Source organism: Dreissena polymorpha, chromosome 6, assembly GCF_020536995.1.
Source record: "Dreissena polymorpha isolate Duluth1 chromosome 6, UMN_Dpol_1.0, whole genome shotgun sequence".
Taxonomy (NCBI): Eukaryota; Metazoa; Mollusca; class Bivalvia; order Myida; family Dreissenidae; genus Dreissena; species Dreissena polymorpha.
In genome coordinates, this window is record NC_068360.1 from 7,591,095 (window position 1) to 7,615,866 (window position 24,772).

Genomic DNA, 24,772 nt, shown 5'->3' on the forward strand with positions numbered 1-24,772 from the left:
ATATCTTTTAAAGTTAAAAAATCCCACATTGTAGATGAAAACCAAATATCATTAAATGCAAATTAAGGTAATATACAAATCACTATTTACTTATGAGAACATTTTCGATTTATTCACTTATTAAGTAACATAAAAACTCAAAATCAACAAATATTTTGTATAATATTTAAAAAATAAATAAGTTAAAACATTAAAAATCTATGTTCCTTATAGCACTAGCCAAAACTGCAACGCCAGATGTGGCATGGTAACATAGATTTAAAGGGATACAAAATGCTTGTTTTATTGATGTGAGGATCTTTTTATTCCATTTTAATTTGCCCCAACGATATCTATTCATACGACATACAAACACTAACTTGGTACATGAACATGTGTTAAATATATTGTTCCACAAAAAAATAATATAGAGCATTTTGTATCTTGTTAAATCTGTTACCGGACTTGGGCATACACTGTAAATTTATATAAAGTCTACAGTACTCAAAATGACACACTTTTAAGATTTAAAGTTAAGGTTTTCTGGTAGAAAATATATTAATACAATTCTAAGGTTTTTATTATAAGCACCAAAGTCCAAAAAAACTAACCAATCTAAATGTCTGTTAGATTTCCTTAAACAAATTTTAAGTAACGTAATGCAAGTTATCAATCATCTGCATTCAACACACAGGAGCACACAATTCCAACTGTCAGCATATTTAAATTACTTGGACCCTTAAGAACATTGTCTAACCTTAAGGTCTCCGTGGCATTGAAGGATATCGTGTCCCCCTAGCTCTCAGAGCACAGTAACATTCCTTGGCCCCTTATGAACATTGTCTAAACTTAGAGGTTCTGTGGCTTGAATGACATGGTGTCCCCCTAGCTCTCAATATCTCTCGAGACACTAAGTACTGGTTCTCCCCAGGAAATAGCTGACTCGATAATCCCGAGGCTTTCCATGCATTCACGCCTTACATATATAGGTTTATACCTAAACCAAATACTTTGAAAGAGTATACACACTTTTCTTGCAGGTCTAGACATAATATAGTTGTAACAGAATATTAGTATTCTAGAATATTGTACACTGTGACTTTCATTTCTTGATTGGATTTAGTTCTGCATTTTTAAGCATACCACTGCGATAAGTTTACCAATGCCCACTTTCCTGGGTGGCTTGTTTATCAATACTAAGTACACATACTATGCCAGTAACTGACAACGCCGTTACTCGATTCAGTGGTAGGGAAGAATGGCCCATGTAAGGATTTCATGACCAATACCCAAATTATGTGGCCGGGACAGGGATCAAACCAACAATCTTAAGCTTTGTAGCGCTGTTCTCTACCAACTGAGCTAGCCGGCCAGGATAAGAAGAATAATTTCTGTTTAACAGAATAATGTTAAATTGATCCCCAAATGTATGGGGTGAAATTTCAATTACCAGATCTAGGTAAACGTTTAAGCTACAAAAGTTCATTATTTTAATGCAAAAATATTGATGCGGTATAGCTCCAAGAATTCTTAGTACAATGAAAAAAATATTTTTTTGTATTACCATATATGGGCCAGATTTCCATGTTTCCATGAAAACATTGAAAGTTTGGTAAGGGAAGTGTTTAATCTTTAATGAAAATTCAAAGAATGACAGTTGAGAAACAAAAACAAGAACATGCATACAAATATACACTTATAGGTTTTGTTACCATATATCTCTTTATGCCAAATATATTTAGAATGTAGAAGGTTCGAATTTAACATATAACTTTGCATACAGGTGTGTTACACAGCTTAAACGTATCAATTGAACGCTAGGTCGTTAACATTGTTTTTGATATTTTTAAACACAAATACATTAGTTTTCATTAAAAAAGAAAACACTAATAAAAAAATAAAAACTTTGCAACTTTAAAAAAGTCTTATTGAATTATATTACTTCCCATCAAAATTATTTTGTACCACCAAATGTAAGGGCATAATATTTCACAGAGATGGTATTTATCTATCACTATCCTTTTAATAATTATAGTACCAGTCTAAAGCAAAAGTAAATGCATTTCTAAACTATTAGACCTAGTGTGCTTTAACCTTCAAAGGCTAAACATTTACAGCATATTTTGTTGTTGTTTTAAACAAAGTTGTAAAATAATTGTCAGAAGTTAAATGACACAATGGCTTAAATAATAATCTCTGAATCAGTTGCGTCTTGTTCCACTAAATTCTTGTCCACGTTTAACAGTCTACTTCTGGTCTACTTCCTCGCCAGATGGACCCCAAGTCCAATCAAGCCCCCCCCAGGGCGAGTGCTGCCCCGCCCACTATTGCCATTCCTGTCAACCCCTCTGTAAAACAAGCATAAAGCATAATATAGAGTAAATGAGCCTAATAAGTCCTAGAGAATGAATGGAAAACGTAAACTGACATAATTTACAAAATAATTACCTCAATTAAGGGCCAAGATGGAAATTGTTTTGGTAAAAATACCTGCAACGAAAGTATCAAATTAAGTACAAAGCAAATTTTAATAGCGTTGGACACAATAAAGGGACAGATTCATAGTTGTGGGTTACACCAGTCCAATACATATAAAAAAACTGTAATGGAATAAGGCAAAAGAATGAACTTCAACTTTAAACTAGTGACATGAAAATCAATAGGGGTCATCTGCCAGTCATGATCAATGTACCTATCAAGTTTCATGATCCTAGGCATAAGCGTTCTTGAGTTATCAACCGGAAACCATTTTACTATTTCGGGTCACTGTGACCTTGACCTTCGACCTAGTGACCTGAAAATCAATAGGGTACATCTGCGAGTCATGATCAATCTACCTATCAAGTTTCATGATCCTAGGCCTAAGCGTTCTTGAGTTATCATCCGGAAACCATTTTACTATTTCGGGTTACTGTGACCTTGACCTTTGACCTAGTGACCTGAAAAGTAATAGGGGTCATTTGCGAGTCATGATCAATCTACCTATCAAGTTTCATGATCCTAGGCCTAAGCGTTCTTGAGTTATCATCCGGAAACCATTTTACTATTTCGGGTCTCCGTGACCTTGACCTTTGACCTAGTGACCTCAAAATCAATAGGGGTCATCTGCGAGTCATGATCAATGTACCGAAGTTTCATGATCCTAACCCCAAGCGTTCTTAAGTTATCATCCGGAAACCACCTGGTAGACGGACCGACCGACAGACCGACCGACCGACTCCATCATGACACAAGTTATCAAGTAGAAATAGTTATATCTTAAACCAACTAGTTTCAAATGGAATCCCAATCTGGTATACATAAAAAGACGCACACACACAATTTCACCAAATTATCTTCATTTTTTTACCGGAAAACACATATAAGACGCCATGCGCACCTATCTAATTACCCGGATGATAAGAAAATTTTCTGGTAGACGCCATTTTTGAAACACAAAGACTAGCATAAATGTAATTCATCGCCTTTTATTTGCGCTGAGTAATACATAACTTGAAATGGCAAGCGTATGACCCATTGGAAATGTCGACAGATTTTTAGGGGTATACAGTTTAGGGTTTATACAGACAAACATTTTAACTTTGGTGTGGTCTTCACTTGTACCGAAGGGGAATCGGAGTACCCGGATGAAACCACACTTGTCACGCAGGATGGCATCCAACCAAATTCAAATGCTTCCGGGAACAGGCATTGCGCCCGGGTCGCCTAGGCGACATGCGATTGTACCAACCACTGCGCTAACCGGTCCGCCTAAATATCAGGTCAAGCCTTATTGTTATACATTGAGCCTGTTCTGAGAAAACTTGGCTTAATGCATGTGCGTAAAGTGTCAACCCATATTAGCCTGTACAGTCCGCACAGGCTAATCAGGGACGACACTTTCCGCCTTAACTTGATTTTCGGTAAGGATGGACTTCCTTGAAATTAAAAATACCATAAAAGCGGACTGCACAGGCTAATCTGGGACGACACTTTACGCACATGCATTAAGCCATTTTTCTCAGAACAAGGCTCCATTGTGTTTCCACATTTCGTTTAAAGGTGTGTTATTTATTATTAATAGCATAATGATCCATGTGGTATTTGGTATATGTGCCATTCCCACACATATTCTATACAACTTAAAAATATTAGTGTTGTACTGTTGTAAAATAGATATGTCTGATTGTTAATTATTTTGCTAGCTTTAAACTTAGCAAAAATGTGCGCTATTTATTTTAATAATATTATTATACATGGCGTGCGTAAGGTAATCTTCTTTCCATCTTTGTTTCTTCTCCATTTTTTCCCATAAATGTAAACACTGTAATAACCGAGAGCCACCCTGTCAAGATATTGTGTTGTAATGCGATTGTTTCCAACCACTGTCGTGTGTATTGTTAGATATTATTTAACAAACACTACTTAGTACTGTAGAATCGCTTCTGTTTAACGTGAAATTTTGATGTCTGTAATATAATTTGGTTAAGACTGACGGTCGGAGTGACGATGTACAATGTACAAGTGGTAATAAAATGTATATACTGTCCACGAAGTCTATTTGCCATTGTGTGAGGTTTTGAAGTCTTACTTCAATGGAAAAAAAATATAAGGGCATGTGTAAAAATCATGTCGTTTTAGAATGTTTTCAAAGTATATCGTCGGGTTTGACAAGGGAGTGAATTCGACTTTTACTCGACATCATCATTGCTAGAGTCACTGCCCTTGGATTAATTTTACTTCATCGGTTTGACAAGAGAGTGAATTCGACTTTTACTCGACATCTTCATTGCTAGAGTCACTGTCCTTGGATTAATTTTACTTCTCTTTCCGAGAATTAAATTCACTAGAATATATGAACGTGTTAGAATTAATAGACAGAAATACTAGTTAAAAAATTTAAAAATGGAAAGGTATGCAGACATTATTTGTATAGCCATTATTAATGCATAATAAGTTGAAGAAATGCAAATATAAGCGTTATTGCTAGTTTTCTTTTCAGTGACTGGAATAAGTATATGCACTTAGTAATGGTTAACCAGCTAACCAAAGAAAAAAACAAAAACAAATTCACTTACTCATCTTGTGCATATAGGTACAAAAAGATACTTGTGCAAGTTCCATTTGTGGGAATTACGTTTAAAAAAATAAAATAAAGTAATTTACACAAAGCAGTAGCATACTTTTATTATGTAGATTACGGCCCGTAACACATTGTACAAATGGTCCAAAATATCACAAGAGAAAATAAAATTTGCCGGAATACAAAAAATGCAACATAGAAAACTAAATAACCTTAGCAGTTTAGAATGTAATAAAAGATCATTTTAACAAATACATCTAAACTTATTTTGAACACATGTACGCAACTGCACATAAGTTTACGATAACTGTATTTTTGGTTTATTGTCATCATTTTTTCTAATTTACGAGAGCTTTGCTACATTGGGACGTCGTCCACGGCCGAAGCCTTCCGACGTTTGACGGAAAATGCCGAAGAAGTTCAATTCGCCTCGGGTTCCTCCGCATCCTCTCCTTCGTCCACCTCGCCCTCCTCCTCGGCGGTGGCGTCCTGGTACTGCTGATACTCGGACACCAAGTCGTTCATGTTCGACTCGGCTTCAGTAAACTCCATCTCGTCCATGCCCTCGCCGGTGTACCAATGGAGGAAAGCTTTTCGTCTGAACATAGCTGTGAACTGCTCGGAGATGCGCTTAAACAGTTCCTGAATGGCGGTGCTGTTACCAATGAAGGTGGCGGACATCTTGAGACCACGTGGCGGGATGTCGCAGACAGCGGTCTTCACGTTGTTGGGGATCCATTCGACGAAGAAGCTGCTGTTCTTGTTCTGGACGTTCAACATCTGTTCGTCGACTTCCTTCATAGACATTCTGCCACGGAACATGGCCGCAACGGTGAGGTACCTGCCACGACGTGGATCGCAGGCAGCCATCATGTTCTTGGAGTCGAACATCTGCTGTGTGAGCTCAGGGACCGTGAGAGCCCGGTACTGCTGGCTATCACGGGATGTTAGAGGAGCGAAACCGGGCATGAAGAAATGCAGACGGGGGAATGGAACCATGTTGACGGCAAGTTTACGAAGATCGGCGTTCAGCTGACCGGGGAATCGCAGCGAGGTGGTGATACCGGGCATGGTGGCAGAGACAAGATGGTTCAAGTCCCCGTATGTGGTCAGTTTAAGGGTCCGGAAGCAGATATCGTACAGAGCCTCGTTGCAGTAGGTCTCATCCGTGTTCTCAACGAGCTGGTGAACTGAGAGGGTGGCATTATATGGCTCCACAACGGTGTCCGATACCTGCACGAAAAAGAATTCAATTTAATTAACCAATTTATGCCTATTGGACTCTCCCATCTTCTAAATTGGATCAATTTATTTCCAAAATTAGGGATGTCTTGTATATTTATTTCTATATTTAGAATATTTGCTACAAAATCCCTTCAAGCAAACAGCGAAGACCCTAATGAGACGCCGCATCATGCGGCGTCTCATCTGGGTCTACGCTGTTTGCAAAGGCCTTTTTTTTCTAGACGCTAGGCATAAATGGGTTAAGTTGGTATTTATGTGTGTGCATTTTGATTGTAAACAGTTATCCAGTCATAGGAGGGGACCAGTTAATCTGCTAAAACATTTCACCGATAAGCCTAGCTAGTCGATATAATCGGCAAACATCGCTAATTTCAACTAATGCTGTCAGTAATAAACAACTGCAGTAGGGGTAGAAGAGATGTTCTAAGAACTTTAAGATATTTTAATTTCCAGTTCCTACAAAAGTGGTGAGACCGGACTGGCTAATTGCGCACAAACAGAGCACATAGCGCGGCATAAAACTGTGCTAGCCAGCCCGGCCTAACAATTTTATCGATTGACATCATGTATTATTTATAGTATTTAAAATCTGAGATTTAATAAAGGTTATATAAAATTTTATAATACATTAACCTGTATTATTAATCTAAGAAATGTTATAGCGCACGAGTGCCAATAGTCGAAGTAAAATGGCGGTATACGACAAATGAATTGTTTAATGAAAAACAGTCAACGCATAAAAGTCACAATATTTTGCTAAATATTCTAAAACAGATAAGCTCGAGATATGGCCAAATATATAACTATATGTAATATAATACTTTGCGTATATTAAAACATATATGCGCGCAGTTACATATGCTGATAATTTCCTTTGGAGACGGCACAACAGAGAATGTGTTCATGATGCGGTCGGGTTACTCCTCGCGGATCTTGCTAATAAGCAGCGTCCCCATACCACTTCCGGTACCGCCTCCCAGGGAATGCGTCATCTAGAATCCCTGGAGGCAGTCACAGTTTTCAGACTCTTTGCGGACGACGTCGAGTACAGAGTCGAACAGCTCAGCGCCCTCTGTGTAGTGACCCTTGGCCCAGTTGTTGCCGGCGCCGCTCTGCCCAAACACGAAGTTGTCAGGCCGGAAGAGCTGCCCGAATGGTCCCGAGCGCACATAATCCATGGTTCCAGGCTCAAGATCCAGCAGGATTACCCTGGGTACATACTTGCCACCTAGACACGAGCAGAGGCGTTCTATGGTAGTTTTTAGTGGTACACTAAGGGAAAGATAACTTACTTATATAGTTTATATTGATGCTAAATTTGATTAGTAATATCTGAAACATTTAAGAATATTCTAAAACCTCGGTTAAAAATTCACTGAATAATCTCAAAACGTACTTAATATTTTGATAGAAACATTCACTGATTAATCTCAAAACGTAGTTGATATTTTGATAGAAACATTCACTGATTAATCTCAAAACGTAGTTAATATTTTGATAGAGACATTCACTGATTAATCTCAAAACGTAGTTAATATTTTGACAGAAACAAACACAGTACACATTTTGTTGTTTTAACATCCTCTTTTTTTATGACATTGCTGTTCGCAAAACTGAGCGGAATTTTATTATATATACACGTGTAATGTGTTAACGTTTATGTAATTATTCCAGAAATGGGTTTCACTCGCTTACTATGTATTACCTTATGCTCTGATTTTTATATCGGGATAATTTATATCATCATGCACTGCATTTACATGAGCTTATAAAAATTCTGCTCTTTATTATAGAAATGTACATATTCATAAGAAGATAAACACATGTCCACGACTGCCAAAAAAGATGTCCTAGCCAAACTTAAATAGACAACAGAAGAAACATATAACACCCATAGACTCAATATGTTTGCAAGAAAGCAAACTTTTGTTCTAGATCGACAACACTTATTCCAGGGCGTCAATCAAAGCAATTGCTATGTAGGTAGTAAATTACCAACCAAAATGATAACAAGTGCGCGCGAGCATGCGGGCACGTTACCTTACACCACGTTTTATTTTACTTTTTATTCTCTTAAGCTCGAGGTCGGTATCACCATGGTATCAGTCTGTTGGCTTGATGCCATGCTTGTCCGAGAAAACCTTCCAGAATAAACAGAAAATCCACAACAACCGAAAGAAGAAAAATGGCGCCAAATATACTAACCGGAAGCTTCGTTAAAATAGACGTTGATCCGTTCTAATTGCAGATCCGAGTCACCGTGGTAACTTCCGGTGGGATCGACTCCGTGTTCGTCGGAAATAACTTCCCAAAACTGGAAATAAAAGGAAGTGGCAGAGTAAAAACAGCAGTCTTGACATTAAGCTTGTAACTGTCCAGTGGTGCCTTGACCTAAAGTGAGTAACTATTTAGTGTTTAAAACTCTTTGCATCGTATAATCACGTCGGGACTACTTTCCGGCTTGTGACGTCAAATCATGAGTTTGGGTTTCACTGATGTTTTTAAAATTAAATAATGTATATAAAATACAGCACTATTTTTATAGCAAACGCAGTAACAGATTTAGCATGTCAATCACGCGCAAAACACTATTGAAATGAATACGGTTTACCTTTTAAACAACGTGAACCCAATAAATAGCAAACAATATACTGATCCAAACATCGGCATGATTGTGAGTAATACAATCTACATACGTGGCATTAAATTTCTACCACTAAAGTGTCAATCAATACACATTCCGCGTTTTAGTATATGAAACTAGATACACTGAATCAAGCTTATATATGAGTGTAACATTTGGGTGACACAGAATCTTGTATAAAAATCAATACCATTCCGATGCATGTCATTTGTATTTCGTATTTAATTCACAATTGTTTCACCTTTTTCACATTAATTTTATGAACATCGAAAGTTCAAGAACGTCTACAATAATGAAAATGTGAGTTATGTCGCAAACTGATGCTTAAAGAGACACCATCGAGTGCGTTTCCAGGGCACAACCAGTACTTTGTGTCTATGGTACAACCAGTGTTTGATGTCGATGGTTAGTGTGTATGGTACAACCAGTTCATGGTGTCGATGGTACAACCAGTACTAAATGTCTATAGTACAACCAGTACTTGGTGTTTATGGAACAACCAGAACGAACTTGGTGTCAATGGAACAACAAGTACTTAATATCTAAGGTACAAACAGTGCTTTGTGGCTATGGTACAACAGTTTCTTTGTGTTCATGGTACAACCAGTACTTGGTGTCTATGGTACAACCAGTACTTGGTGTCTATGGTACAACCAGTACTTGGTGTCTTTGGTACAACCAGTGCTTGGTGTCGATGGTACAACCAGTACTTTGTGTATATGGATATAACCAGTATTTGATGTCTATTATACGACCAGTGCTTGGCGTCTATGGTACAACCAGTACTTGGTATCTTGAGAAAGATCACAGAACCGCAGAAAATCTCAAGACTCCGAAAACATTGTTTGTATTTAATGACATCTATGAAATATATGCGCAATCTATTTCGATTTGTTCTCGTATTTATCATTTAATTAACATGTTTTTTTCTGTCGTAAATAAGCTTCCCCACTACACATCGTCGCCTATTTGGTTATGCGTAAAACGACCGTAAACGTGAACAATCGCTCGTTAAGCGAAGTTTCATATTCACGGAAGATGTTCATATTTGACCACCGGACACGTGGAATATAACCAACGGCTCAATTGGTAGACGTCTCGTCTTTTGTACAGGTATCACACAATGTTCACGTTTATGTTAACATTCGCGTGTCCATAGAATATCGGGTTCAGTGTAGTATTTCACGTGCATGCGAGCATAAACGTAAATTTGTATGTACCCGGAAAAAAATCCATGTCCACGTAACGGATACGTGGAATATGGTCAACACACTCTTTGGTTAGCGATTGCTGTCACGCTAGCGCAGAGGTTGCTACACTCGCTTCTCACCTAGGCGACACGAGTTCAAGTCTCTTTATTAGCAGCATGTGGATTTGGTAAGTGGTCACTATACCAGTCAGGTGGGGTTTCCTCCGTGTTATCCGCCCACCCCCCCCCCCCCCTCCCGCATCCATATTACAAGACCACACCAAAATTGAAATATCAGTACCAATAAAGTAGCTGGAATTGCAGCTATAATTCTAAATCTGCCCCAGCTTTCAAGGGTCTAGCAAGCTAATTAGGTAGGAGTGATGGGGACACTCCGGGTCCACACATGATGTACCCTCTGGCGCGGAAAGGACGTAATAAATTTCGCAATACACACACTTGGTTGGAAATATTTTCACGTGCAAGCGCAACTCCACAATCAGGTTTACGTTCACATGCACCAGGAATACCAACTATAACTTTGCTTTTCAAAACCGAGTAACATTCATTAGAAAAAGCTGTTCCTAATGTCAAGTCATAAAAGTGATGTCACGAACAAACATGTGCAACAATATTTCGGACATGCTACACGCAGCTCATGAAATATTCAACAAAATCAATATAACACGGGTTCTAATGAAGCCGGTAACGAATCCTCCCGAAGGCACACCCGAAATGGTCGCACGTAGTCGCGGCTGCGTGGCTCCCGCATAATTTGCCGCTATATGGAAAACGATCTGAGATCTCCCGAGCGATGTCTGGAGAATATTGGCATATTTCTGATGCAGTTCCATGTATATATATTAGTCGAAGGGAGTAGGAGTATGGATCGTATATGGGGAAAGTATATGGATCAGCAGACGATTTTTTTTCCATAAATTCTTACGGAGGAGTCCGGAGAAAGCCGATGTATAACGCTTGCTGTTTTAAATGTTTTTCTATAACGTATCAGGCCATAGTTACACCGCACAAATCAAAGCAGTTATGCGTTCAGTTCAAAGGAATTCAAAGAGTGCAGGTGCAAATGCTTTGCATATCTCGTTGTTCAACTGTTATCAAAAATACTTAAATTAATTCCCATGCAAATGTTTAAATGAGATCATGACATTGTTTAAAATTATGTTGTAACCATATTTACGGTGTATGTAATAACAAACTGCAAATTACGTATTCGTGGAATGAAAAACCCGTTCTGGTGTAATTCAAATTTGTAAAATGACTTAATTGTAAGCGATTAATTAAGCGCATTGAATCGGAATAATGTTGTGGGTCTTTTATAAGAATAAACGATTCTTGTTAATGGTTATTACCGGTTTGTATGACTAACCGTATTTGTCTGAGACGATACAATTAGCCAATTAATCGATTACAAATTATCCTCTGTTGCACAATCGAATCTTTTATCGCAAGACATGACGTCATTGTTCACTGGCACAGTAATATGGATCTCAGATCATTCTAAACATAGATGGTGACCTCACTACGTTATCGTCAGTAAGACCGGTGTGTACACAATGGATCTCAGATTATTCTATAAAAATCAGAGTTCCATGAGCATTGCTTTCTTTAGAAATTGAAATGTACTGATTATCATATATTCACTTGGCCGAGTTCCATATTGTTTCGTAGAAAAAAAGCCATAGAGCTTGAAACGTAAAAAAAGGAGTATGTTCTTAGATCATCGTATCGATTCATTTGCTACAGTTATGTAAGTTTCCTCTCACCGTGATGCCTTTGAAATACGATGGTATGATCCAATTCTTTTAAATGACTGAACAGATGGTGGAATTTCAACGAACAGCACAATGCGCACCTGTCTTCGAGAAGCGCAGCAGATGTTAAGACTCAATAACTGCTTTTTGTATCTAATGACCTCTATAAAATATACTCTGTACAATCTACGTAAAAGAGCGAACGTAAGCGTGGACACAAATGTCTGCAAGATCCAGACACTTATATATGGGCCGTGCTCTGTTAAAAGGGGGTTTAATGCATGTGCATAAAGCCGCTTTTATATTTTTCGTTTACAGATATTCTCTTCTTAGCAAAAATCAAGTTTAAGCGGAAAGTGTCGTCCCTGATTAGCCTGTGCGGACTGCACAGTCTAATCTGGGATGACACTTTACGAACATTCATTAAACCCCCTTTGCACAGAGCGTGGCTAATATATATATATATGTTAATCTTGGTCATGGGACACCATCCAATTAATATAATGATTGCGTCTGCATACAATCATGAAACTGTAATTCGTTGCGAATGACTTAGTACGAACAAGTTATTGAAAGTTGGAATCACATGTACTTCTAAAATGTATCAGTTTTATAGCGCTTGTTTCACTAATTGCACGACGCCCCTTTCAGCCCGTGTAGCGATGAGTCTTGGCGAATAATCATGATATTGTGTAGGTCATATTTGAGTCAGTAATTGCTTTCAACAGGATTTGAAAATGCAATTAATTACAACAAACCTTTCCCTCAGTATTTTGGGGTTAACTTTGAAGTTAGACACGCCTAGCGGGCCTTCGAACAAATCTTTGTATACTGTTGATTGTTGTTATTCCAATGATAATGTTACCAGCATGTACTTCATGCTACATTATTTTCACGCACACTGCTTATAAACAAATGTGCTCAAGAATTGAACAGATAGGTAACTGCACGTCTGTATTCAATAGCGAAAGATTGTGTTCTTTTAAAAACATTTTCGCCGTAAATTAATGCTAACTAAGTGACTAGTTTATTAATTTATTTCATCCCCATGTGTGCCCTTCGGGCCATTTTTATTCAAAGCGCGTCATTAATTTATAAAACTGACGATTTCAAAGAACTTTCATCACATTTTACATTTATACAAAGGAGCAATTATTTTAGAAGCGAAACTCCATGCATTAAAACGAATAATGTACAGTGCAAGTACCGAGCGGAGGGTTTTGACCTGTTTTTTCTGTAAGACACTTGTACATGTATACAGATTCAACACTTTGAAAAGCAACCCTCTTAATTCTCGGCTTTCGAGTTTACACTTCCTTGAAAAGGGGAAATATTTATTTTTATTACGCTTTCGATGATGTCATTTAACAGGAACCTATCAGGAACCTTTTAATGTTAATATCTCGAAAATAAACACTCGATTATTATATGTAATTAATGAATGAAATACATACATTTGCGCTTGTCTCGAATAAAAAGCAGTGCACAATATGTAGTTATAGTAAACGTCGAACAAAATTAATAATACCACTGCGTAGCAGACGTTAATTTAAAACTTGCATCAGCCGACAGAAGACAAATTAGTTCCAAAACGGAACATTACCGCGCATGAGTCAGTGCATTGTAACCATGGTAACAGAAGAGAGCGGTAGTCAGACTATTGAATTTTCCATTGTCCTGTTGGTCTGATGAATAATGGTTAGTTGTTTATTAAGAAAATTCTCTGGAACCCAAATGAAATATTCAAGATATACGTTGATTAAAATGGTATTCGTATAAATAGCCCATTTTGAAAAAAAGTAATAAATTATTTAGTGTTTAACGCACATAATATGCAATTAGACTTAAGTTTAAAGTACATGTATTTTATAGTAAAGCAATTGATCACTGATTTCAATGATATAAAATATAAACATATAAATATAATACACATACAAAAATAAAAAGATTCAATATCTACTGTTTAATATTTGATTTTGAAATAAAGGTATCCATCGAATACATGCACCTTCTATATCAGCTTGCCTATGAATCGTGCAAATGATACATACATAAAATAACGTTCAATTATTACTCCATAACCGATGTTAAGGCTAGGCTGCAGTATACTCATACAATTATATGTGTGTACACATTTACATAGCTGACATACCGCACGACATTTGACCGTAAAAATATTCCAGACATTTACACCATCAAACGTTGAGACTATTAACTTGATGAAGACAACAACTGATAATACTTGCTCAGCTCAATGACAATTGAAGTCATAATAAATCAAACGTAAAAAATGGTTTACCTTGGCCCCAATTTGGTTTCCACACTGTCCAGCCTGGACATGTACAATTTCTCTCATATTGTCAGTTTATTTTATTTGTTTATTAAAACACTATTTTTTTCTTCGCTGTAGGGCGCTCCTTCCGACGAACACAAAGCTACTGAGGCGATGAATCAGCAGCCTTGGCAGACGATAAAATGAAACTATCGTCTGCACAGGCGCACGCGCTCGATTTTCCGTGGTGATGTCATGTGGCTCGACTGCGCATGCATGAACATTTAGGCGCGAAATTTGAATGTGTTAACGGTTTATGTTATGGACATTGCATTTCATTGCGGCTAGAAGGCCGATAGGAGATTTTGAGTATTGCTACATTTCGTTTAGTTAAATTAGACCTTCTCGTATAAAAAAAAATAAACGTGTGAATAAAAAATCGATCGTTCGAGTGATTGTGCTGATAGTTATTGCAAACTAATACACACTTCATATGATAAACTAGTTCATATGTGTGTAGTCCCTGCGCCCGTCCGATCTTGTATGTACTGTTATTTTACGATTCAACGGTGCCACATATGATCACAATGCGGAAGCGGTTTGTCAGGCGCAATACCCCAACCTCCGCGCAGAGATTTATTTATTTTTTTTTTTATTCACGTAATTTTTATTATGAACCTAATCGTGTACGCTTTTTTTCCGAAATATAAAAGAAAATGATACTTCTTTTCATTATACGATAATAAAACAAAAACAAGATGTGTTTGTTTGACCTTGAAGGATGACCTTCACCTTTCACCACTCATAATGTGCAGCTCCATGAGATACACATGCATACCAAATATCAAGCTGCTATCTTCAATATTGCAAAAGTGTACATTAAATGGGCGATTTTTACCCATATATTTGAAGTATGACCTTGACCTTTCACCACTCAAAATGTGCAGCTCCATGAGATACACATGCATGCCTAATATGAAGTTGCTATCTTCAATATTGCACAAGTAATGACAAATGTTACAGTTGGCGCAAACAAACAAAGACAGGGCAAAAACAATATGTCCCCCACTATATAGTGGTGGGGGACATAATAAAACTGACCTACAAAATCTGGTAGGATTTTCTTGTGATTGCAGATATTGTATGTAAGAGCATGAACAACAACTGTGCGTGGATATTGGCAATACCCGTGCCTCTACCTCAATGGCAATCTATTGTTGCATCCAAAAGAATTCCGATCCGAGACCACTTGTGTTAACATCGAACGCTCTACCAAGGAAGCCTTAATGACGTGTTTAAGAACCCCTATCTTGTTTTTATTTTGCCGAATTATTACAGATATATGCATACATTTAAGATTTACCCCTTTCGAAGAAGAGGGGGATATTGTTTTGCACATGTCGGTTGGTCGGTCGGTCCGTCCACCGAATGGTTTCCGGATGATAACTCAAGAACGCTTACGCCTAGGATCATGAAACTTCATAGGTACAATGATCATGACTTGCATATGAACCCAATTGATTTTAGGTCACAATGTCAAAGCTCAAGGTCACGGTGACCCGACACAGGAAAATGGTTTCAGGATAACTCAAGAATGCTTACGCCTAGGATCATGAAACTGCATAGGTACATTGATATTGACTGGCAGATGACCCCTATTGATTTTCAGGTCACTAGGTCAAGGTCACAGTGACTTGAAATAGTAAAATGGTTTCCGGATGAAAACTCAAGAATGCTTACGCCTAGGATCATGAAACTTCATAGGTACATTGATCATGACGGGCAGATGACCCCTCTCAATCTTCAGGTAACTAGGTCAAAGGTCAAGGTCACAGTGACTCAAAACAGTTAAACAGTTTCCTGATGATAACTCAAGAATAATTAGGCCTAGGATCATGAAACTTCATAGGTACATTGGTCATGACTGGCAGATGACCCCTATTGATCTTCAGGTCACTAGGTCAAAGGTCAAGGTCACAGTGACAAAAAACGTAATCACACAATGGCTGCCACTACAACTGACAGCCCATATGGGGGCATGCATGTTTTACAAACAGCCCATGTTTAATATGGTTTCATCAATTTGAATTGCATGTTATTCATTTCAAATTTATCATTGATTCAAGAAAATTATATAATTATATGACTTGTAAACACATTTTCTGATCATTGAATATGATGGGTTTACTACCTTACACGAATTCCCTGTTTTATCATTCTCCACACCTTGATATGGGGATGTCTGATCAGAGTGTTATGAATCATAAGGTTTTCAATTCTAGCGTGTGTTTTGTCGGACCCAGAAATTCACGAATACATTAAATTGTTACAAAGTGCAATTAATAGTGTGTTTTTTTAAATAAAATTATAGCAAACCTTAGATAAAGCAAATATGCTAGAATTTATTAGTTATTATCGTTTTGCTAATTTATTTAAAACAAACGACCACAACTACAACTAACGGCTTTATATAGCATCCTTAACATTCAGGGAATTCTAGTTCTAGTCGATTTTTGTTGATAATTATATAATTTGTAGATTATCTAGGCAAAGCAAAAACAAGCATTATTTTGAATAAACGCAAAATTGCTTCCATGGCATTAAAACACATATGCATAGCAATGTAAATTAAGTAATAGTTATTATTTTCCACAATTAACATACATCTAGAAATATTCAACGCGACTAACTCACGTACACACCGGTTACGTTGCATGAAATGCAAATTAAAATAGGATTACATAAACAATATATTTAAATATTTTCAAATTTACACTAAAAATTTCTTGAAGTTCAGTGTAAAGACACATTTACTTTATGACAAATGCAAAATGTATAGGTAGTTCGAAATCGTTCGAAATTCTTCGACGATTAAACCTTATAACAACACTATTCAATTTTCTTCAAACATGATAGCATTCCGAGTTGATTTAACAACACCAATACACGTACATTATATTTAATAATCGTGTAGAATGCCTGATCACATGGATAATATTTACATCTTACTAGTCATCTCACACATTGCCGTTGAGATCCTATACAATTGAATTTTCCCGGCGCATTTAGTGCTGTTGGACACCACCAGTCTAGTGCCATCCTTAGACATACATGTGCTGTACGGGAACTGCATAGCGCCAAACTTTGATGATTATTTGATCTCCCTGGTCAGTGTGATGGTATTGTCTGTCCTTACAGACAGGAAACATACAACTTTATAACCATCACCCGTCACACACAGTGTATCATGAGACAAACATACTACTTTATAAGGCGTTACACACAGTGCTTCATGAGACACACATACTACTTTATAACGCGTTACACACAGTGTATCATGTAACACACATACTACTTTATAACACGTCACACATAGTGCTTCATGAGACACACATACTACTTTATAACCCGTTACAAACAGTGTATCATGAGACACACATACTACTTTATAACGCGTTACACACAGTGTATCATGAGACACACATACTACTTTATAACGCGTTACACACAGTGCTTCATGAGACACACATACTACTTTATAACGCGTTACACACAGTGCTTCATGAGACACACATACTACTTTATAACGCGTTACACACAGTGTATCATGAGACACACATACTACTTTATAACACGTTACACACAGTGTATCATGAGACACACATACTACTTTATAACACGTTACACACAGTGTATCACGAGACACACATACTACTTTAACCATCACCCGTTACACACAGTGTATCATAAGACACACATACTACTTTATAACGCGTTACACACAGTGCTTCATGAGACACACATTCTCCTTTATAACACGTTACACACAGTGTATCATGAGACACACATACTACTGTACAACGCGTTACCCACAGTGCTTCATGAGACACACATACTACTTTATAACGCGTTACACACAGTGTATCATGAGACACACATACTACTTTATCACCACCACCCGTTACACACAGTGTATCATGAGACACACATACCACTTTATAACACGTTACACACAGTGCTTCATGAGACACACATACTACTTTATAACGCGTTACACACAGTGCTTCATGAGACACACACATTCCTTTATAACACGTCACACACAGTGCTTCATGAGACACACATACTACTTTATAACACGTTATACACAGTGCTTCATGAGACACACATACTACTTTATAACACGTTACACACAGTGCTTCATGAGACACACATACTACTTTATAACGCGTTACACACAGTGTATTATGAGACACACATACTCCTTTATAACACGTTACACACAGTGTATCATGAGACACACATACTACTTTATAACACGTTACACACAGTGTATCATGAGACACACATACTACTTTATAACCCGTTACACACAGTGCTTCATGAGACACACATAATACGCTACATGAGTTATTGTTAATATGTGTGTAAAATGATCGCACGGTCAACATCTCATTAATCAACTAACTCATTGCCGGTGATATCTTATACAAGTGAAGTTTCTTCGTGCCTAGAACGCTGTTAGACACCACCAGCCTGGTACCATCTTTAGACACACATATTGTGTTCGGGTTCTTCATATCCACAGGGTAGGTACCCAGTATGTTGCCGTCATTGGTCATGTGCACGATGGAGTATTTATGCATACTGCACACCAGCACCGTGTCACCAGGTCCTACACAGGCACCACGAGGTTCCTGTATGTTCTCATTAGTGACTGCTCTAGACGTGCCTTTCATGGTGTCGTGCATGTATACCGTATGAGCGAACCTGTCAGTCAGTATTAACGTGTTCTTAGACTGGACATACGTGCAGAAACTCGCATTACCTTTGTACGTCTTTATTGGAAACGTCAGGAAGTGATCAAAGTCTGACTCTACCCCGTCCACTGATATCATTCTAGCAGGACGGGGATCATCGTACGTACTCACAACCATGTTAGATGGAGACATGCAGCATATAGAGTCGAACTGTGATGATGTTGTGATCTCCCTGGTCAGTCTGATGGTATTGTCTGTACTCACAGACAGGAGAAATACTTGTTTAACACCACCCGTTACACACAGTGTATCATGAGACACACATACTACGCCAAGTGGACTATGCTTGAACGTGTACGGTGTACCAAGTCTCTCTAGTCGCTCATTCAGTATGATACATTTCATGTTCTTGTTATCCACTGCTACCAGTCTCCCGTCCGGCAGGAAGTCCAGTCCAGCGAGGAGAGGTTCCTCCTTATCATCTCCAGTCTTTGGTACATCCACGGATACGAGCTGCTCCAGGATGAGTGGCCTTGGTTGGGATGATAAGCTGATGGGACTGGTATCCACTGAAATAATAATAAAAAACAACAAATAAAGACATTAACAAGTAATTATATTATTATCATCAATATTAATTTGTATTATTGTTATATAATTACACATTGTTGTATTAAAATGAGTCCAGTTAACTTGTTCACATATCGTTGTATTTGTAAAGTGCCATGAAAAAACTTAACAAATAAAACTCTTATACATGTATGTATATGATCTTACATAATTATTATGTCAAGATAAACTTCTTTCGTTTGAGATACGTTTTATATACTATTTTGGAGGAAATTCTGTTGCACTGGGCTAATAAGGGATAAGCATATAAGTGGGTATTTTTTATGCTCTTTTTTTAAATATACCAAATCAATCGATGGAGAGAGGTAAACAGGCATGATAAATTCGTATATGATTCTTTTATTAATATACAAAAACGGCACTTTGCATGCTGGAATATAATACATTCTTTATTTTTGAAGCTTTATTTGAAAATGTATGTGTTTTCTTAAAAGTATATAAATATCATCATCATCGTCCTCCTCCTCATCATCATCACTATATGATTATTAAGATAATGATACTATTAATCATAATCAACATCATCAACAAGCGTTGGAATACCTATACCGAACGAATTAATAAATCATTATATCAACTATGTTTACAGCACTGTATGTTCGATTCTCGGTGACCAGTTGACATTAATTACTGTCATAACACGGACAGCCTAAAAATGACTGTAAGGAAGATAAGAAACTCAGAACATAACACAAGTTTCCTAAGAATCCCAGGATTCTAACATGAACTCATGTAATGAAGGGGTTGCAAATGATATTGTTGTGGTAGTAAATAATATGTATGTTGTAAACATATGAAAACTTCGTTATTGTTTTATTCAATAATGTAAAACAAATATTTTCCTTCAAATATGTTCACTTAACTAAAGTTGCCTATGATTCTTTGATTAAGGTGTATCCATTACCAAAACGGCACTTTGCTTGTTTGGATATTATACATTCTGAGTTTTGATTTTTTAAGTAAATCTATGACCGGGCCATCATAATTATCATCATCATCATCATCACCATCACCATGATCACCATCATCATCATCATCATCATCATCATCATCATCATCATCATCATCATCATCATCATCATCATCATCATCATCATCATCATCATCATCATCATCATCATCATCATCATCACCATCATCATCACCACCACCACCACCACCACCACCATCATCATCTATTCGCCATTATCTGATCATAACCACCACCATTATCATTGCAACCACCACCATCATCGTCATCATCATCATCTCGATCATGATCATATTCAGTTCATGCTCCGTATGTATTTTTTGTTATTGACCGCGCAGCTCTCGTCTTATCGCTTACAACAATTTTGTGTTTCTTTGTTCATTCCTTTTTAATTTTCTAAAGTTTCAAATTTACTACATATATGTGAAAAAATGAAAATACATTAATTTAAATTATCAGTATATTTATTTTTTATGGATGTTGATATTTGTTATGATCTCACGTACTGCTAGTTACTCATGTTTATTTTTACCGTACTGTACCGCGCAACTCTGAAAAATTTACATATAGACTACATTTTATGATTTTATTTTTTAAATAACTGTTCGATTGTAACAGTATCCAATTATTTAAATCGTTATAACAATTTTGTCATGCCGCTCTTTATTCTCTGGACTTGATCGACAAATACCGTTATTTAAATTAGACCAAATGTAAACTAACTGTTAAATAAAATACCTGTCTTGTTGCCTTCATAATTCAGTTTTATAGAATTGCTTCCCATCTCAAGAAGGGAAGTAACCTGTTGTGGAAAAGACACTGTCGTTGATAAGAATTTAATCTTTCTTTGGTCATCCATGGTTGATTCGATAGTTTTCCGTTTCTCCTTCATTAATTCTGAATAAATATACTGTTGACTGGGCGTCCCGCTGTCTAAAACGACACAACACATCGAAAATACATTGTTAAGTTCCTTCTGAACTTTGAGCGAGGCGTCACGTTTATTCTCAATCCGTTTGACTTCTGCAGTTTTAAATTGTTTTGCCTCACGTATTAATTTCTGCTTTGCTTCTTCAAACAGTTTTATAATACGATCTTTCATCGTATCCACCTCTGAAGAAATCTTTGCAATGGACTCATTTAAGCCAGTTTCCGACTGCTTACAATCCGCTATAATAGCGTCGGCCTCGGATTGCATTTTTATCAATGATTGTTTTAATGCTTGCAGGTCGGGTCGTGCTCGTCTGTATACTTTGGCTATATCATCCAATTGGTCACATTTCCGGTGAATGAGAACACATGAAAGGCAACAAAGCTTAGAATGATCATGGCAGAAAAACACTATTTCTCGTGCATGCTCATGACACTTGTCCATTCCTTTCATGTCGAGTATTACGGGCGCAGATTTATCGTCCTGTAAATTGACAATTTTATGCTGACCTGGTTTGTAGACAGTGTGCGGATTTTTGCACGTATCGCACAGGTATTCATCACAATCCTTGCAGAAAACCGTGGCAGATTTTGATATGTTGGTTTTCATACAGGGCTCGCATGATTGTGTCACAGCACTTTCTCCAATAAAGTCGCCTGCATTGTCTCGGTTTGAATCCACAAGTCGTTTAGAAGCCATTGTGAAATTGTGTTTGAACCTGTTTCCACTTTCGATTTGAAAAAACACTGTTTGTACGTTTAATATATACTTTCAATATCTTTTACATAAAAATGAAATTATAGACAATTATATTTTCTTGCTTTATTACGTTGCCAAATTATAATATGAACACCAACTGATATCCGAATAAAACAATAAAACACTATTAGATCTACTGTCCTACTTCCTTCTACGCTCTTAAGTTTATCTCTGTTTCGCTAAAAGTCGTTAGTGAAATACCAATCGCGATACATCGACTATCTCCGGAACCTTCGGAAGATGATTTACTTCAGTGTGTAATAAAACGTCTGCGGTTCGATAACAACCGAGTATACCATGACTTACTCATAGTTATGAGTAAATTTGTTATTCTCTATTCTCAAAATACTATTAAAATCTCATCATCTTTATAACCCATATCATCATCATTATCATTATCATACAAATAATAAACCAAAGACAAAATAAGAGCGAGTGCTTGTATTTGGCAGGACTTTCAACATATAAATGCAAAAAACATTTTTTCTGACGCCGTATGGTTATATGTGCAATGGATATAGAACTCAACGGCACCGCTCAGTTGATGAGTCTCGAGACGACTGGAAACGTTGTAACATCTTTGTTCAGGTGTATAAAGAACTGAAACGATACTATTTAAATGCTGTAGGGCATGTAATCATGAATACTTCACATGCACATGTGTGTCATGTGAAAAAGTGCAAGTTTATTCATAACAATTAGACGTCAAGTATATATCTCAAATTAAGAGTTACTGTTTGAATAAACTGATCCCCGCCGATGCCCAAAGTGCACACAGGACGCCCCCAATGCCCATCAATCAGGCTAACTTGCTTAAATATTATAAACTAACAAATGGGAAACATTAGTTTGTTCAAAGAAGCTGCTAATATCTGCAAGATTCATCCACCACCACCAATCAAGAGAAGTGTACATGACTTCACGTACACCCCATACAATAATCAGTAGTAATAAACGATTCAGGTAAAACCGCGAGCGGGATACGCAACCCTACTGCCATTTTTGTTTTCTTATTTTTTCTTTTAATGGCAGGGGGACGTATGAGGACCCATGGCTCGAGACCGGTGTCAAGGTGCCTTCATCACCTCCCGAAACCTCTAATTTAAGAGAAATCTACTAATAAGCAGCTATTATTATACTGTAAACATTAAGTATTCATTAGTAAAAAATGTAATTAAAACACTATCAATTTCATTGCGCAAATTAACATAAAAAACAAACATCAAAAGCATCCCGCACACATCCCGGACATCAACAAGAAACAAACAAATCACTCAAACCATAAAATCCATAAAGCACCTAAAAAGAATGTTGATAAATCATAAGTATTCCGAGAAATATATAAATGCATTTTTAACAGCTATATTAAACCGACTTCAACATCTAACCAGTCACACCAAAATGAAAATATTAAGTAATCGTACAATAAGTATGTCTTTAAAATTAAACGTTCATTACGAAAGACAACAAAAAATAATAACACTGACATTTAAACATACCAATATTTCAATTAATATGCTGGAGGTACTATCTCCAGGAAGTGAGAGTCTCGAAAAACATGACACCCATAACTTAAAAAACCTCATTCAAACACAAAATTAAGTAAAAAATGAGTCAAAATAATCAAGAAAACTTAGCTGCTTCAGACTTAAATGAAAATACACCCATCGTCTTTCCCAGTAAAGGAATCGGTTCATGTTAAGATCCCATCTCACATGGACTAAAAAAAACGAAATGAAAATATACTAAATACAGACTTTATAATTGCAAAATTATAAACATAAAAGCAATGTAACCAATTATTTAACCATACAAATATTCATTAAGGGCGGGCGGGCGGGCGGGGTTACCACCCTTTCGTTTTCTTGTTCCATAACGTTTGCCTGTAAAATACATCCTCGAATGGCGACTCAATAGATGTGCAAATCATATATACCCCAAAACGAAAAACTCGTGCTCTTTCGCGCTAAAACATGCACACAAAACCCGTGCATTATTCGCGCTAAACCATTACCATAATCTCTCTTCTAAATAAAACGTATTAAACCATACTATACCGTATTTATCAAACCGAGAATAATTTCATTTTTGAGTTGTCAGCAGAGCGTGTTCTAGTTCGTTATATATCGGCTATATGTAAGTTAGTTTGGTAAAATATATATCGTTGACTTTCGGGAGATAAATACAGCTATCAGTTATGATATCAAGGTAGCAGTGCAGCCCCATACACGCACGTAAACGGAATGAGGATGTCCCCCGTATCACAGGTGGTTAGCGTGTGGCTATGATATTAATTAGTGAAAACATCATTTTGAATGATAAATTATCATATTATAACGAACAAACAACTTTTCTGAAAAAATTCACTATCAAATATATATATAGCAAGGTATCCAACTCGAAATCACCCGAAAACGGGGTGCATCGTTTTAAACAGCCATTACTTCGTCAATTTTGCAGCGATTTTCACGATCTTGGTCTTATTCAACGCAGAAATGAATTTCCTTTATGGAAATGTATATGTCTTGCAATATTTTTACAAATATTGGGTCAACTATT

At 37.0% G+C, this 24,772-nt stretch overlaps 2 protein-coding genes and 1 pseudogene across 4 annotated transcripts in view; all 3 read right to left on the reverse strand.

Moving 5' to 3' along the window:
• Positions 1–1,979: 1,979 nt before the first annotated feature.
• The window catches only part of LOC127833274 (mitochondrial fission 1 protein-like), a 75,739-nt gene continuing 52,946 nt past the window's right edge, over positions 1,980–24,772 (reverse strand). Inside the window, exon 6 of one of the 3 annotated variants that reach the window (XR_008027294.1) lies at positions 1,980–2,144. Coding sequence is in view for 1 of the 3 variants with exons in the window: in XM_052358439.1 (XP_052214399.1) it covers positions 2,269–2,327 (59 nt within the window). In the remaining 2 variants the exon portion in view is untranslated. Of the gene's footprint in view, positions 2,145–2,224; positions 2,328–24,772 lie in introns of those variants that run through there. The other 2 variants (XR_008027293.1, XM_052358439.1) reach the window with 2 other exon arrangements.
• LOC127833275 (tubulin beta chain-like) lies at positions 5,335–14,344 on the reverse strand (annotated as a pseudogene).
• Positions 17,109–24,772, reverse strand: part of LOC127833273 (uncharacterized) — a 37,284-nt gene continuing 29,620 nt past the window's right edge. Inside the window, exon 3 of the mRNA XM_052358437.1 lies at positions 17,109–18,856. Within this exon, the coding sequence (XP_052214397.1) occupies positions 18,627–18,856 (230 nt within the window). The 3' untranslated portion in view covers positions 17,109–18,626. The remainder of the gene's footprint in view (positions 18,857–24,772) is intronic.